The sequence below is a fragment of the Podarcis erhardii genome, assembly GCF_964252035.2.
Source record: "Podarcis erhardii genome assembly, chromosome: 14".
NCBI lineage: Eukaryota > Metazoa > Chordata > Lepidosauria > Squamata > Lacertidae > Podarcis > Podarcis erhardii.
Window position 1 is genome coordinate 30,487,936 of NC_138503.1, and position 14,208 is coordinate 30,502,143.

The 14,208-nt window shown below is 46.2% G+C and overlaps 1 protein-coding gene across 2 annotated transcripts in view; it reads right to left on the bottom strand.

Moving 5' to 3' along the window:
• Positions 1–12,137: 12,137 nt before the first annotated feature.
• Positions 12,138–14,208, bottom strand: part of CACNG3 (calcium voltage-gated channel auxiliary subunit gamma 3) — a 68,412-nt gene continuing 66,341 nt past the window's right edge. For both annotated transcript variants that reach the window (XM_081840666.1, XM_081840665.1), the window contains exon 4: positions 12,138–13,676. In XM_081840666.1, coding sequence (XP_081696792.1) covers positions 13,162–13,676 — 515 coding nt within the window. In that variant the 3' untranslated portion in view covers positions 12,138–13,161. The remainder of the gene's footprint in view (positions 13,677–14,208) is intronic.

Here is a 14,208-nt window from a genome sequence, read left to right on the forward strand (position 1 = left end):
AAATTACAAACATCAAATTCAATATCCATATTCATTTTCTAACATAAACCTATTACATAATTATCTAAATTAAAATATACCAAATACTCTAAACTTCTCTTTGCTGTATCCAAATATAACACAGTTAGAAATTTTATATTAAAGCTTTTAAAAGTTTTCCTCCTTTCCCCCTAACACTAGAACTCGGGGACATCCAAGGAAGATGAATGCTGGAAGAGTCAGGGAAGATAAAATAAACTCCCTCTTCACGCAGCACATGATTAAACTATGGAACTCACCTCTGCAGGAAGCTGGATGTGGCCCTCCAGCCCCTCAACCTGGCCCATTGTATTCTTTCCAGGCCACACACATCACAGGCCCTGCTTTGCACTCTTCTTGAGCGTTTTTGACTGGATGAGTGCTGATGATGCCTCTTCCTTGATTGGATGGAGCAGAGGTTTCCAACCTTTCTGAGTCCACGGCTTCCTCGACCAACTGCATTCTTTCTGTGGCACCCCTGTGGCCCTCAAGTGCCCAGTTATGTCACCCCTTACTTGCAGAGCTGGCAGACTCTCCCCCTTTTTCACACACCACGCCTTGTGGAGTGTTCCACCAGCCTCCTCTCCTCTCCCCTCTCCTTGGGAGTCCTCTGGGCAGCAGCAGCTGCTACCTCTGGTCTCTGAGCTGCCCCCTCCCTGCCTGCTCACACTGCCCCACAGGGGACTGAGAAGCACCCCCTGGCCAGTCCCAGGGGCATCATTCACCTGTGGAGCTTGTAGCCAGGAAAGCTACTGCAACAAACAGCTGTGCAAGCCTTTGGGAGGCAGAGACGGAAGAGGGCATCAGAGGAGGGAGGGAAGGAAAGAGGGACAGAGGCCAGTGTTGCCTGCGGCACCCCTGACCATCATTCAAGGTGCCCCAGGGTGCCACGGCACACTGTTTGAAAACCACTGGGATGGGGTAATAGAGACAGGTGTGTACAAAGGTAGCATTGACATTCCTTCCTGTACCCACTTTTGCCTCTGGCCCCACCCACCACTGGCATGTAGGCCCCTCTCCCAAGGTTATCCAGAAATGAATGCGGACTGTAAAGAGCTCCCCACCCGTGTACAATTTAAATGCAAAACTTTGTGCAGTTTCCTTTTTTATTATTAAAAAAAAGCAGAATCAATCCATCATCGATCCCATCAAACGGCCTCACAATAAAACATACACATCCATTTACATACCAAGTGAGATACCAGATTACTAAACATCTGCTTCAACAGCTAGGAAAACAAGGTTGCAAATATTTGGATAAGATTTTTTCCTCATGTCTTCATTGCTCCCAACAGGAACAGGAATTTAGCTACAGTTTCTTTATTTGTATTAGAGAGAAGAAGAATATATGGTGGGTGATATCCAACTAAGCCACACTCAGAATAGGACTAACATTGGATATCGCCCAATATCGAGAAGATCTTCCAGGAACCTTCCAGCTTCTAGAATCCAAGGTGTTTGTTGGATTAATCAACTCTTTCTGGAGTGGACAATCAATCCTACAGAATATAAGATGCTCCTTGCCTGTGTTTCAATTTCTTCTGAATATGGACACAACCTTAAAAAGAAGAAGCAAAAAAACAGGACAGATGGAGTTCTGAATGAATGCAAATGAAACTGACTGCAGACTGGAAATAGACTAATCCACCCATCTCTAACTTTAGATAGAATTATAGAATTGTAGAGTTGGCTGTTGATCAGTGTAGATGGTACTGCACTAGATAGGTCAGTGGTCTACAGGTCAGTGTCGTGAAGGGCTGTAGTAGCTCAGTGGTAGAGCATCTGCTTTGCTTGCAGAAGGTCTCAGGTTCAATCACTAAGGGCATCTTTAGGATGGGCTGGGACCATCCCCTGCCTGATACTCTGGAGCACCACTGCCAGTCAGTGTCGACATTACTGAGAGAGGTGGACCCCAATGAGGCAGTTTCCTGTGTTCCTATTCTATCAGCTCTTTCTTCACAACCATGAGGACTAGAATCTTACTTGTTATCTTTAGGGGGAAGGGCCTTGTGGAATAGAGGTTCTGCTTTGCATGCAGAAGGTCCCAGGTTCAATCCACAGTATCTCTGCGTAGGGCTGGGAAAAGTCTTCCCTGCCTGGAACCCTGGAGAACCACTGTCAGTCAGTGTGGACAGTTCAGACCTAGATGGACCAGTGGTCTGTATATGGCAGCTTCCTACAGTCCAATGCATTAAAGGTACGTATATCCACTAAGACTATAACATTTGAGGTGCTTCTTCATTTTTTAGCACTATTGTGGGACAGCACTGTGGGTGCACCATGAGAGGCTGTTAACATGTGCCTATTAAATTTGTCATGGGTGAAGTGGCACCTAAAATTGCAAACAAGAACACATGGCAATTTGCCTTTTAAAACATCCTCCTGAATAGTCAGGACAGCCAATTTTCTTTCTTTCTTTCTTTCTTTTTTTTTAAAATGGATATCAGTTTGGTAAACTTCTGGCTTTTTAACTTGCATTTTTTGTTGCTCTTAAATCCTTCTTTTGAAACAGAAACTTCCTGTCATTGAAACGGACAATCAGTCCCTGCGAAGCAGCTGCAGCATGAAGTGAGGTATCTTTTGGCAGCCACATCAAAAATTAAGAGACTCTCTCTTTGAGACAAAATTGTGCATTCATCTCCCTGCTTTTGTGCAGGGGAGGAAAAAAAATCATTTGCAATTTAACTTTTCTGTAATGAGCTGCTGCTATTATACGGATTCCATAATGGCTGGTTTGGCTGGAACAGATTGTTGGTGCAACTGGTTTGCAAAACATTTTTCAATGCGAGCCCTGCTTTTTTTTCCTTCTTGTTTTAAATAGCAACAGCTGCTAAGCCTGATAATTATTGTATTTCATCAAAATAAACTTACCAACTTGCTCTTCTTCATGCCTTTCCCCATTGCAGTCCCCCAATGGATCGGGCTAGCTTTTATTTTATTTTATTTTGGGCGGAAAACAACAACTTTAATTGTGCCCTGGAGGAAAAGACACCGTAAGAGAGGTAGACTGGAGGCACTCCTAGTCCTTGTCCAAGCCAGTTGCCCACTTTAAGTGCTTTGTGGTGCTACAACACCGACCTGCTTTGCTACCTTGGAGCTGTCCATGGTGCTGCCTTGGAGCAAGTGGGTCCCTCTGAGCTCTTCATGGTGCTGTAACATCCGACTTGCTTTGCTACTTGCACTTATGGGCTCACCCATGGAACCAAGGCAGAGTAAATATAAAGATACCACAAAAATGTCCTTGCTCTGTGTCATTCAAAAGGAAACTAGGCCCAAACACCTCCACCCCTTCACTTGGGGACTTGGGGAACCGTGGAGGAGGTGCACATTTTATTTGTAGCTATGCTCCTCTCTGACACACATGGACACTAAAATGCTCATGAACAAATGACTGAATGTTCTTCTCTAGACAATGAGGGAAGGTGTGTGTGATTTAACTCTCTACAATTAAAAATGGACTGAAAATAAGAGCCAAGAGATTCCGGTATAGGGTTTAAGATCAGAGGGGCTGGGGCTGAGTTGCTCTGCCATCTCCAAAACATTTGGGTTCCATCTGTGTTTTATCAATAGTTGAAAAGGTTGGACTGAAACAGGCTCAAATCACACCATACTCTAATCTATTAATGAGCTCCAGTGCTGAGCATTACCATAAAGCAATTAATCTATCTCAAAAACCAGTCAGTTACTGAAAGGAAGGAGGGAAATCAAATAACCACAAGGACCTTCACTGTTGAAACTAAGTATTCTTGTGGAAATTGGGGAGGCAAGCCAGAAGTGTGTCACTGGCTGGATGCTTAGTGGATGCTTTAACCCCAAGCTGATTGATCAGCTGCAGGCCATACTACCGTTGAGTTCATCTGCCCAGCTGTTTGGCCACAGCCGGAGCTCAGCTCCCAGCCCTGGATGCTTTTGATGCAATGAGATGCACACCAATGGGGTGTAATGCAGGCAACAGCAGTCCTTCCTCACCCAGTTGATGAGGAGGAGTCTGATGCCAAGGGGAAGAGCGAGTGTGTGTGTGAGAGGATTTCAGCCAGCAGTGCCTGAAATTCAAAGCATCATGTCTAGGAAGAGCAGTAAAAATGTATACTTTATATTAAATGCTGCTCAGGAAGTAAGTGATACTCGCTATGCAATGACCTCCTTCTCTTCTGCATGGATTCAACTTATATCTGGTAATCCTCTTCAGATAATAACCACATCCTTTGGAACCTCAAAAAGACATAAACTTCCATGACCAACAGTCCACTTCACCAAATGCATGGGAGTGAGATCTTCGGCCACCAGGTATACATTCACATGTGGGTTTGGTTTTTTTTTGGAAGGGAGGGATTGTAAACAGTGAGGTCGGTTGGAAATGAAATTCATAAAAGTACAGGGATAATTATGTAAACAGTGGACAATCACTAAACAGTTCTTGATGAGACAAACACCTTGGCATTGGTGAGCCAATTAATATGTATAATGTGCTAAACATCCTTTGTCTCCATTCAAATTGCAAACCATGGCACTGAAATGCTTTACATAAGGCAACAACCGTTTTATGCTTGTCCAATATTTGTGTGACTGCGCATGTGCATATTGCTGCAACATAGAAGTGGCTGGAAAAGGGGGTGGGGGCAGAGCAGGGGTGGGGGGCATAATGGGGTGGGGCCAAGCGGGCTTATGTGCACTCTGTCAGTGTGTATGTGGGGTGGGGGTGGTCGGTAATGTAACCCCCATGCAAAATGGCCATTGCCTGTATTGTAATCCACAAGTTTCACAGGGCAGGTCTCCCTTTGACATGTCCTTGCAAGTGTGAAACAGAGTGTGTGCACACCCCTAGGAATCTGCAGAAACATGTTATTGCTGGACCTGCCACCTTGTCAACACGCAAGACTGGTTCTGCCTCGCCATTCTCAATGGACAGCAGCCACTGCTGCTAAGAACCCTTCAAGGCAGTTGACTTTGAATGCCATGTACAGTGGTACCTCAGGGTAAGTACTTAATTCATTCCGGAGGTCCGTTCTTAACCTGAAACTGTTCTTAACCTGAAGTAACACTTTAGCCAATGGGGCCTCCTACTGCTGCCGCGCCGCCGGAGCATGATTTCTGTTCTCATCCTGAAGCAAAGTTCTTAACCTGAAGCACTATTTTTGGGTTAGCGGAGTCTGTAACCTGAAGCGTATGTAACCTGAAGCATATGTAACCCGAGGTACCACCGTATTGCATTTTTATTCCCAGAGAGAATGGTTGGTGAGATTTCCTCTCTCAAGTGCTAAAATAGCGTGACCAGCCTTGGGCACTTTTACACGGGCTATTTTGCTTCAGGCTGCAAAATGCCTTTGTCTGGCCCTGGCAATGCCCATATGGAGCCTGAATCAAAGCTGATCCTGCCTTGCGACTGGGCGCGGTGATCTGCTGAGAAACCACCTTTGTGTGTTCGGGAGAGATATAGGCAGGAACTGAAGCCTCAGTGGTGGAGTAACACTTTTCAAATGTGTTCTCCCTCCACCCCAGCAGAGATTTGAGCCCCACTTCAGACAGCAAACCTCTGTAGCTGTGGTACAAGAGACAATACCTAATACAATGAAGTCTATGTAGAGCAGTGCAAAGAATGTACCTCTCTTGGATTTTGAAACAGGGAGCCTTGCTGAGAATGAGACTCGACTGAAGAAACTGATAGAGCTCAGTTTTGCATAAACAGGATCAGGGAAGAACATACCAAATCAGACCACTGGTCTGCCTAGTTCACTCTTGTCCACACACTGAATGGCAGCAGTGGCTCTCGAGGGTTTCAGGCAGGGGGCATTCCCAGTCCTACCTGGATATGCCAGGGGGATTGAGCCTAGACCTTCTGCATGCAAAGCAGATGCTCTGCCACTGAGCTGTGACCCTTCACCACTGAGCCAAAAGGAAGTATTATTGCAGCTAAGGATGGATGGAACGGTCTTAATTCAGCCCATGTCTATTTCAAATGTGACCGACTGAAGGTCCATTTTCAGATGCATGAGCAGATTTTTAAAAATCCACACAAATGTCTCTCTCTGTTTTCAAAAACTACTTACAATTTTACATTGCGGCCCAAGGGCTGCCTTTTATTTTTCCTTTTTTTGTAAAAACATCTATACTATAGCCACTTGGAGCGGCTACAGCTCGCCACACCAGTATGAAAAGAATCTGAAAAGGTCCCTGGATTCTGCGGCACATGAAGACACACTGTTCCCATGTACTGATGGGGGCAGTCATCATTTCTCATCTTCATCCTTACAGTACCCACCGGGAGGGACAGCATATCATGAAGCATCACCACATCTTCAAATATCTGAAGGGTTGTCACACAGAAGATGGAGCAAGTTTGTTTTCTGCTGCTCCAGAGGGGAAGACCCAAACCAATGAATTCAAATGGCAAGAAACTGCATAAACATTAGGAAGAGCTTTCTGATGGTAAGAGCTGTTGAACAATGGGATGGACCCCCTTGGAAGGTGGTGGACTCTCTTTTCTTGAAGGTTTTCAAACAGAGATTGGATGACCATCTGCCAGGGGTTCTTCAGCTGTGATTTTTTGCTTTGCAGGGGGTTGGACTAGATGACCCTTGGGGTACCCTCCAACTTTCAATTCTATGATTCTAATGCAATTTTCAGGCCATCTTCTTCCAGTCTGGCAGGATTGGTGATTTTGGAGTATGTCATGTTCTGACAAGCACAATACTTCTAGAGTTGTAGAATGACATGTTCATTATGTAATGTGGACCCCAAATTGCTTCCCTGCTGTTCCTGTCTGAAGTCTTCAACTCTTCTTTTTTGTTGAAGTGTGGGTCTCTGGTGAAAATATTATAGGAGCAGGCAGGACTGATTGCAGGATTTGGGTCTGCCTACAACTTTCACATGGAGAAAACCTTTCTAGGGAATAGACTGAGGCCCTGCCTGCAGAATCATTTGATGAGTCAATAAACCAGCTGTGATTCTTAATCCAGGATTGTGCTTTTGCAGGTAGGGATGACGAGATCTGCTAATGGCAGTGGAAGCAGAACCATCACCAGCAAAGTATTGCCCCTTCCCTTTCTTGCAAGGAGATTGCATTCCAGCAGAATTAAACATCTGGACTGCACGCGTGTGCTAAGAAACCTGCCTGGAATCTTTATATATGTAACTCAATTAAATGCAGCAGTTTAGTTTCCAGAAGCTGTGTAGAGCTCAATGAATAGGATGATTTAGGTCCAGCAGGCAACCTGCTGGTCACAGTTAAAGAGACAGTGAGTTTATGCACCTGATCTTGGTCACACAATCTGGTCCTCTCTTGGCCAATACCCTGATCCTGGGCAAGAACTATGGCGGAAAAAGAGTCACAGAGGTTTGCCTTTCAGCCCCCCTTTCCCCCATTGCTCTCTCAATTGAGCTCCAGTTGCTCAGTCCTTATGAGGTTTGACTCCACTTCTGTCGAGAGGTGAATATGCTGGAGAGGCGCTGCCAGTCAGAGCAGACAATACTGAGCTAGAGGGACTGATGTTCCGACTTGGTATAGGGCATCTTCCTATGCTCTCCAACCAACTGTATTTACAGCACAAGGCCTGGCCAATCCAGAGGCTTCAAGGTGCTTCCAGTCAGAGGGCACAATGCTGCAGAGTCACCTGCTGTCAGGGACTGGGCAGAGGAGGAATGGCCGAGACCACCTCCCCATCCTGACCCTTCCAGGGAGAAGAGGAAGACAGTATAGATTTACAACAGTAGTTTGAGGGAGGTTACTGCTCAGAGGCAGATGTTGGGGAAAAGTTGGGAGTGGAGGAGCCAGAGCAGCAACTGGCTGACACGTTGTCATTAGAAAGCATTCCAGACCCTCCATCTCCCAGAACCCAGTGAGCCTTAAAAGTAGGAGAGCAAAGAACTCAGAGACAGAGGGCACATAGCAGCACCCATAGAAGTGATGAATGAGGGAAGTGAGAGAGATATTGTGTGTGTGTGTGTGTGTGTGTGTGTGTGTGTGTGTGTGTGTTGATTCACTTGGGACAACACCATTATCCAAGAGGATGGGTTCTATAGCCTCTCTCTATAAAGACTGAAATAAAAAAGGCCGGTGAGAAACTTTCCTTTGTCTTTATACTTTCCTGGGCAACCAGCTGGGAGCCGCTGACAGCATCCTGACACCTGCATGGCTTAGGGACCTTCATACAGACAGACTCACAAGAACATAGCTTAAGAAGAGCCTGCTGGATCAGGCCACTGGCCCATCTAGTCCAGCAGCCTGTCATTACAGTGGCCAAACAGATCCCCCATTTGGAAAACCTTCCAGCAGGATTAGAGGACAAGAGACCGTTCCCCTCCTGGGGTTTCCAGCAAATGGGATTCAGAAGCATTGCTGCTTCTAGGTGTGGAGGAAGAGCATAGCCACTGTGGCTAATAACCATCGCTAGCCCTCTCCTCTATGAATTTGCACCAGCCTAAGCCACCCAGGTTGGTAGCCATCACTACCTCCTACAGGAGCATAGCTGTCAACTTTTCCCTTTTCTTGCGAGGAATCCTATTCGGAATAAGGGAATTTCCCTTAAAAAAAGGGAAAAGTTGACAGCTGTGTGCAGGAATGAGTTCCATAGTTGAACTGTGAGCTGCATGGTTCTTCTTCCCACACTTTGCTTTCCGGCAGAAGCACTAGAGCTTTCCAGGAGAGTCTCTGTAATGGGTGGTATAGCTCTTGCTTTAAAAAGGATGAGAAGGAATTGAATATTTTCCAAGCAAATCCAAATTGAAAGAACCTGCTTGGGACCCTCTCCTCCCCCCACCCATGATGTCTTTCAGGGATCGCCAGCTTGCGTACCTCCACTGCCGGTGGGCTTGAAGGCCACCTTCCTGCTGTTGGCATTTTGTACCTTCCTTTCAGAGTGGCCCCCTCCCACTCAGTGTGGCGAATGCCCCACACGGCTCCATGTGTTACGCTCAGGAGAGAAATACCTCCAGAGGGTTCCGCTATGAGCTGGCACCAGGATCCGCCCCCTCTGCTGATCCACAGGCACATCTCTCCTCCACAAAGCAGCTGGTCCGTGCTTGGCATCGCGAGTCAGCATCCCACAGTTGGCCACGTCACCCATGCCTGCCACAAATATCTCATTCTTGGATCTAACTCAATGGAATCGAGTTCTTCATTCTCAAAATATCTTCTTCCAGGGGTAGGACGAGACTCTCTCTCTCTCTCTCTCAAAAACAAACACCCTCAACAACTTTGATCCTCCTCTTACAGTCGCAGGTTTAAGCTGCGATTTCCAAAATGCTGACTGGGGCTGGTGCGAGTTGTAGGCTGAAACATTTGGAAGTCACCATGTATTTAAGATGGTGCTCAAGTGACACATTGGAACATGCTTTATACAGAGTCAGACCAATGCTGCATCTAGCTCAATACTGTCTGCATTGACTGGCAGGAGCTCTCCAGGGTTTCAGACAGAAATGCTAGGATTGAACCTGGGACTTTCTGCATGCAAACCAGAGGCTCCACCACTGAGCATGTGTGTCTCAAAGTCTCCCACTGCTGTAAGGAGCCCCCCTCCCATTACACCCCAGCCTAGCAAAAGTCTTCTCCACCTCCACCCACAACCCTTCCTACAGACCATACAGGAAGTCTATGTCTGTTTTATGGTTCACAGTCAGGAACACTGCCTCTAGCAAAAAAGCTGCATTTAATATTGATAAGTTTTGCATTTTAAATATTTCTCAAGGACACAGAGGTCCTAGGAAGGGTGCTCTCAAAATACGTTTGCAAGCAGAGGGAATATGCTTGCAGTTTTCTTTCTTTCAGAGAGGTTAAAAAAGAAGCTTCAGGCATTTGAGTATTTCCATTTTTTTGTCCTCCACCCACCTCAACATGATGTTTCCCCTAAGCCCACCAAAGATCTATACATGAAGGGTTGTATACTATTTTTAAAATAATAATAATAATAATAATAATAATAATAATAATAATAATAATAATAATAGTAGTAGTCAAGTGGGAACTTGGGGGTAAAAGAAAACATTTGGATGCTGCTTAGCTTTGCTCTCCTGCTATGTTGCTCTTTATTTTAAATACTGTTTAACAGTTTTTCCTCCAAAAGAGACTGGCCACAGTTTGAGTTTCAGGACACCAAGGCAAACATAATAGGTGTTCTTGCCATTATACAAATCTATGGTGTCACCGCATTTGGAATACTGTGTACAGTTCTGGTTGCCTCACCTCAAAAAGGATATTGTAGAGTTGGAAAAGGTTCAGAAAAGGAAAACCAGAATGATCAAGGGGAGGGAGCAACTTCCCTATGATGAAAACTTACATTGTTTGGGACTTTTTAGTTTAGAAAAAAGGCAAGTAAGAGGACACATGATAGATGTTTATAAAATAATGTATGACACGGAGAAAGTGGAAAGAGAAAAGTTTTTCTCCTTCTCCCATGACACTAGAATTCGTGGACATCCAATGAAACTGAATGTTGGAAGATTTGGGAAGGATAAAAAGAAAGTCCTTCTTCCTGCAGCACAGAATTAATCTATGGAACTCATTCCCATGGTAGGTAGGGATGACCACCAGCTTGGATGGCTTCCAAAGAGGATTGGACTAATTCAAGGAGGGTATCAATGACTGCTAGCCACAAGCTGAAGGCAGCAATGCTTCTGATTACCAGTTGCCAGAAACGACAGGAGGGGAGAGGGCTCTTGTGCTCAAATCTTGCTTGTGGGTTTCACACAGGCATCTGGTTGGCCACTGTGAGAAAAGAATGCTGTGCTGACCCAGCTCTTAAAATGTTCTTATTTTTCAGACACCTTCGCTGAACTGTTTCCAATGCTTAAGGCTTGTTTGTTCAGACCAGTCTACCCAGACACAAAATTCCGATATGTGTATTTGTTTAAAAACTGTTGTTTCCCCCCTGTTTTTTTTAATTCAATTTTGTACATCTACTTGTCTTTAAAGTTTGATTTTACCAGTGTTTTCCTTTTGACTATTTTCTATTGTTTTTACCTAAACTGCTTAGAGGTTGTTGTCCCCCCCTTTTTCTGATTGAGCACTATGTAAAGCTTTCTAGATGGGGGGAAATACAGCTTGTATTTAGGGAAAAGAGCTCTCCCTTAGATGCCACTTCCCACCAATAATTACCTGATTCAGCACTCCCCCCAACCCATTAAAAGACTCTTGCATTAAAGAGCACTTGGCTGGTATCTTTTGGAGAAACTGTTGGGTGGGCATAGAGGGAAATGCCAACCAGCTTAAACAAACAGAGACAGAGTGCCTTGGGCATTCTCGGATCAAAAGTAGGATGAAAATTGGGGTGGGCTCAACATCATCAAGTTAGGTCACCATTTAAAGGGAAAGGGAAAGGGAAAGGGAAAGGGAAAGGGAAAGGGAAAGGGAAAGGGAAAGGGAAAGGGAAAGGGAAAGGGAAAGGACCCCTGGATGGTTAAACCCAGTCAAAGGCGACTATGGGGTTGCGGCGCTCATCTCATTTTCAGGCCGAGGGAGCCAGCGTTTGTCCACAGATTACTTTTCGGGTCATGTGGCCAGCATGACTTAACTGCTTCTGGCGCAGTGGAACACCGGGCCAGAACCCAGAGCACATGGAAATGCCATTTACCTTCCTGCCACAGCGGTACCTATTGATCTACTTGCACTGGCATGCTTTCGAACTGCTAGGTTGGCAGGAGCTGGGACAGAGCAATGGGAGCTCAATCCGTCATGGAGATTTGAACCGCCGACCTTCTGATCGGCAAGCCCAAGAGGCTCAGTGGTTTAGACCACAGCACCACCAGCATCCCTATGTCACCATGTGCAAGAGGAAGGCTAAGGAAAACCAACAGACTGCTTGTCCCTTTTCTTCCCCAGGTCTTCAAAGCTGACTGCCTTTCCATGTTCCACCTGCCAAGGTGTGTGTGTGGAGAGATATATTTGGGGCAGAACACAGCAGGTGCTCTTGGCAGCTCCAGGAAAATATATTGCATGTAAACTGCAATTCGCAGGTAGGGCTTCCTTGAAGTTAACAGTGGTAGCATTTGTGCTGATTCCTCAAGAAAGCTGCTGACTGATCGCTATTTTGCAATATGAACAAAAAACCCCTCCCATGTTCCTCCCTCCATATATTGCTCCCTTCCCCATGCCTTCCTTTACCAACAAAAGGCCTCTGAACCACAAATGCTGATCCGAATGTGTTTTATTGGTATATATTTGCTTTCCTTGGACCTTTCAAACATTCCAGATATCGACCGCCCATCTGTACAGGACATAGACTGGTGCTGCAGCTGGAAAAGCAGATTGCAAACTCAACCACACATAATCTTCATGGTGTCCAGAGATCTACCTCTGGGCATGAGAGAGTGAGCTCATCCTACCTGCAATGTCAAAAGCTGACCCACAGATGGCAGATGACGACCAGCACCTTGGGAGAGATGGAGGAGGGGGAGCATTTGCCTCTCCCCACCTGACCCGGAGTCCTTGATGGGAGCGTTGAAGATGCGAGAAAAACACAGAGCCCTCCCTAAACCCACAGAAATGGCTCCAGGCCATCTCTTCCAACCACATGGCAGGAAATGGGATTCCAAGCTATTTAATGCATGCACACAAAAACAGACAGCCCCCACCCCAACCCCCCCAGCATCACTCAATACAATCCGGATGGAAGAAGGGACAATGGTCACAGTCTTCTCAAACACACTCAGGTTCGCCGTTTCGTGCTTGGAGATTTCCCACAGAGGTGATTTCGGGATGACCACAGCGCGCAAGTAGGATTTCCGCGAGGGGACCAATAGCCATGGGGTACTCCCTACATTCCTGATGGGGCCTCCTGGCAGTCCAATGGGAACCCCTTTTGCTGTGCATGTGGCAAAGCTACAATGTCCGTTCTTGCTCAAAGAATGAGAGGTTTGGGAATTGGGGAGGCTCAGCGGCAGTCAAACCAAAGCCACAACCGCTTGGGCTTAGCAAGTGGAGATTCGAGGATTTTAAAAACGAAACGGAAAAAACGAAGTCCTCAACCCAGGTTGCCCATGAGGGGCAGGACCCCCGCCGAGGGTTTCTTCTGAAAAACAAAGTTTCACTGGTTACACCATCACAGGGGGCGGGTCATGTCATGCAGTCTCAACGATACACCTCTATACATGGCAGCCAGCAGGGCAGCTCTGACTGCCAGGACTCTCAGCCAACCAGGGGCGAGGCTGGCCTCAGACTGGCGTGGTTCGTCTGTTGCCTGGATTGTTGTGTAAGGACTCCTTGAACTCTTTGGGGAGGGAGTTGTGAATCTGTAAAAACCCGTGATCTCTCTCTGAGTTGAGCAGTGTCCCAATAGTCAGCTTGGAAGGATCCCTGGAGAGGGTGAACATGGAGATGTCGGTGGACGGGATGGTGTTGAAGCCTTTGCCGAGGGGGGACAGGTCCCTGGACCTGGGCTCCGTGGAGCGGGAGCTGGATCTCCTTCGGAACCGGTACCGGTAGGTAGGCAAGCGGGCAAAGGTGGACTTCTTCAGCAGCGCCACGGAATGGGTTTTGGCTCGGATCTGGCGGTGCTTCTCGATGTACATGTGGACGGCAATCACCCCCACCATCTCAGCAATGATGAAGGATAAGGCCCCGAAATAGAAGGACCAGCCATAGGAGTAACTCTTCTTGGAGTCGCTCTGCCCAGGGTCCCCGGCGTTGGCAGAGATGTAAACGATAATCCCGATGATGTTGCTTAGCCCTGAAGGGAAGAATCAGAGGAGGACTAAAGTAACTTTGTGTCCGGGAGCCAACAGGGAGAACAGGTCATTTGCAGAACAGAGAAAGACAGTGACATGCTGGTTAACTTATGATATACGATATACGACATGCAATATCTTTATTGTCATTGTCCCATACAGAACAATGAAATTGAAAAACTACATAAAACATTCAACCCCCCCTAAAAACTCTGAAACCCCGTTTTAAAATACAATATACTATAGAGATTCCTTATGCTGCGTTTAGAACCAGAATTGAATTTGAGTAGAAACTGTTTCTCAGGCAGCTAGTCCTGGTCTTTATAACCCTATACCTTCTTCCAGAAGGCAGAAGCTGAAAGAGATCATTTCCGGGGTGCGTACTATCCTGTTACAGTTAGTTTCGTTATTAAAGAAGCAGAGCAGAGAACACACAGGGGCGTCTAAGGGTTGTTCCTGTCTAGATGAAGCAGTTGCCTGGACTGGATTGTAACTCCCTGCCTTCACTCTCTAACCCAAAGAACGCTCTCTGTT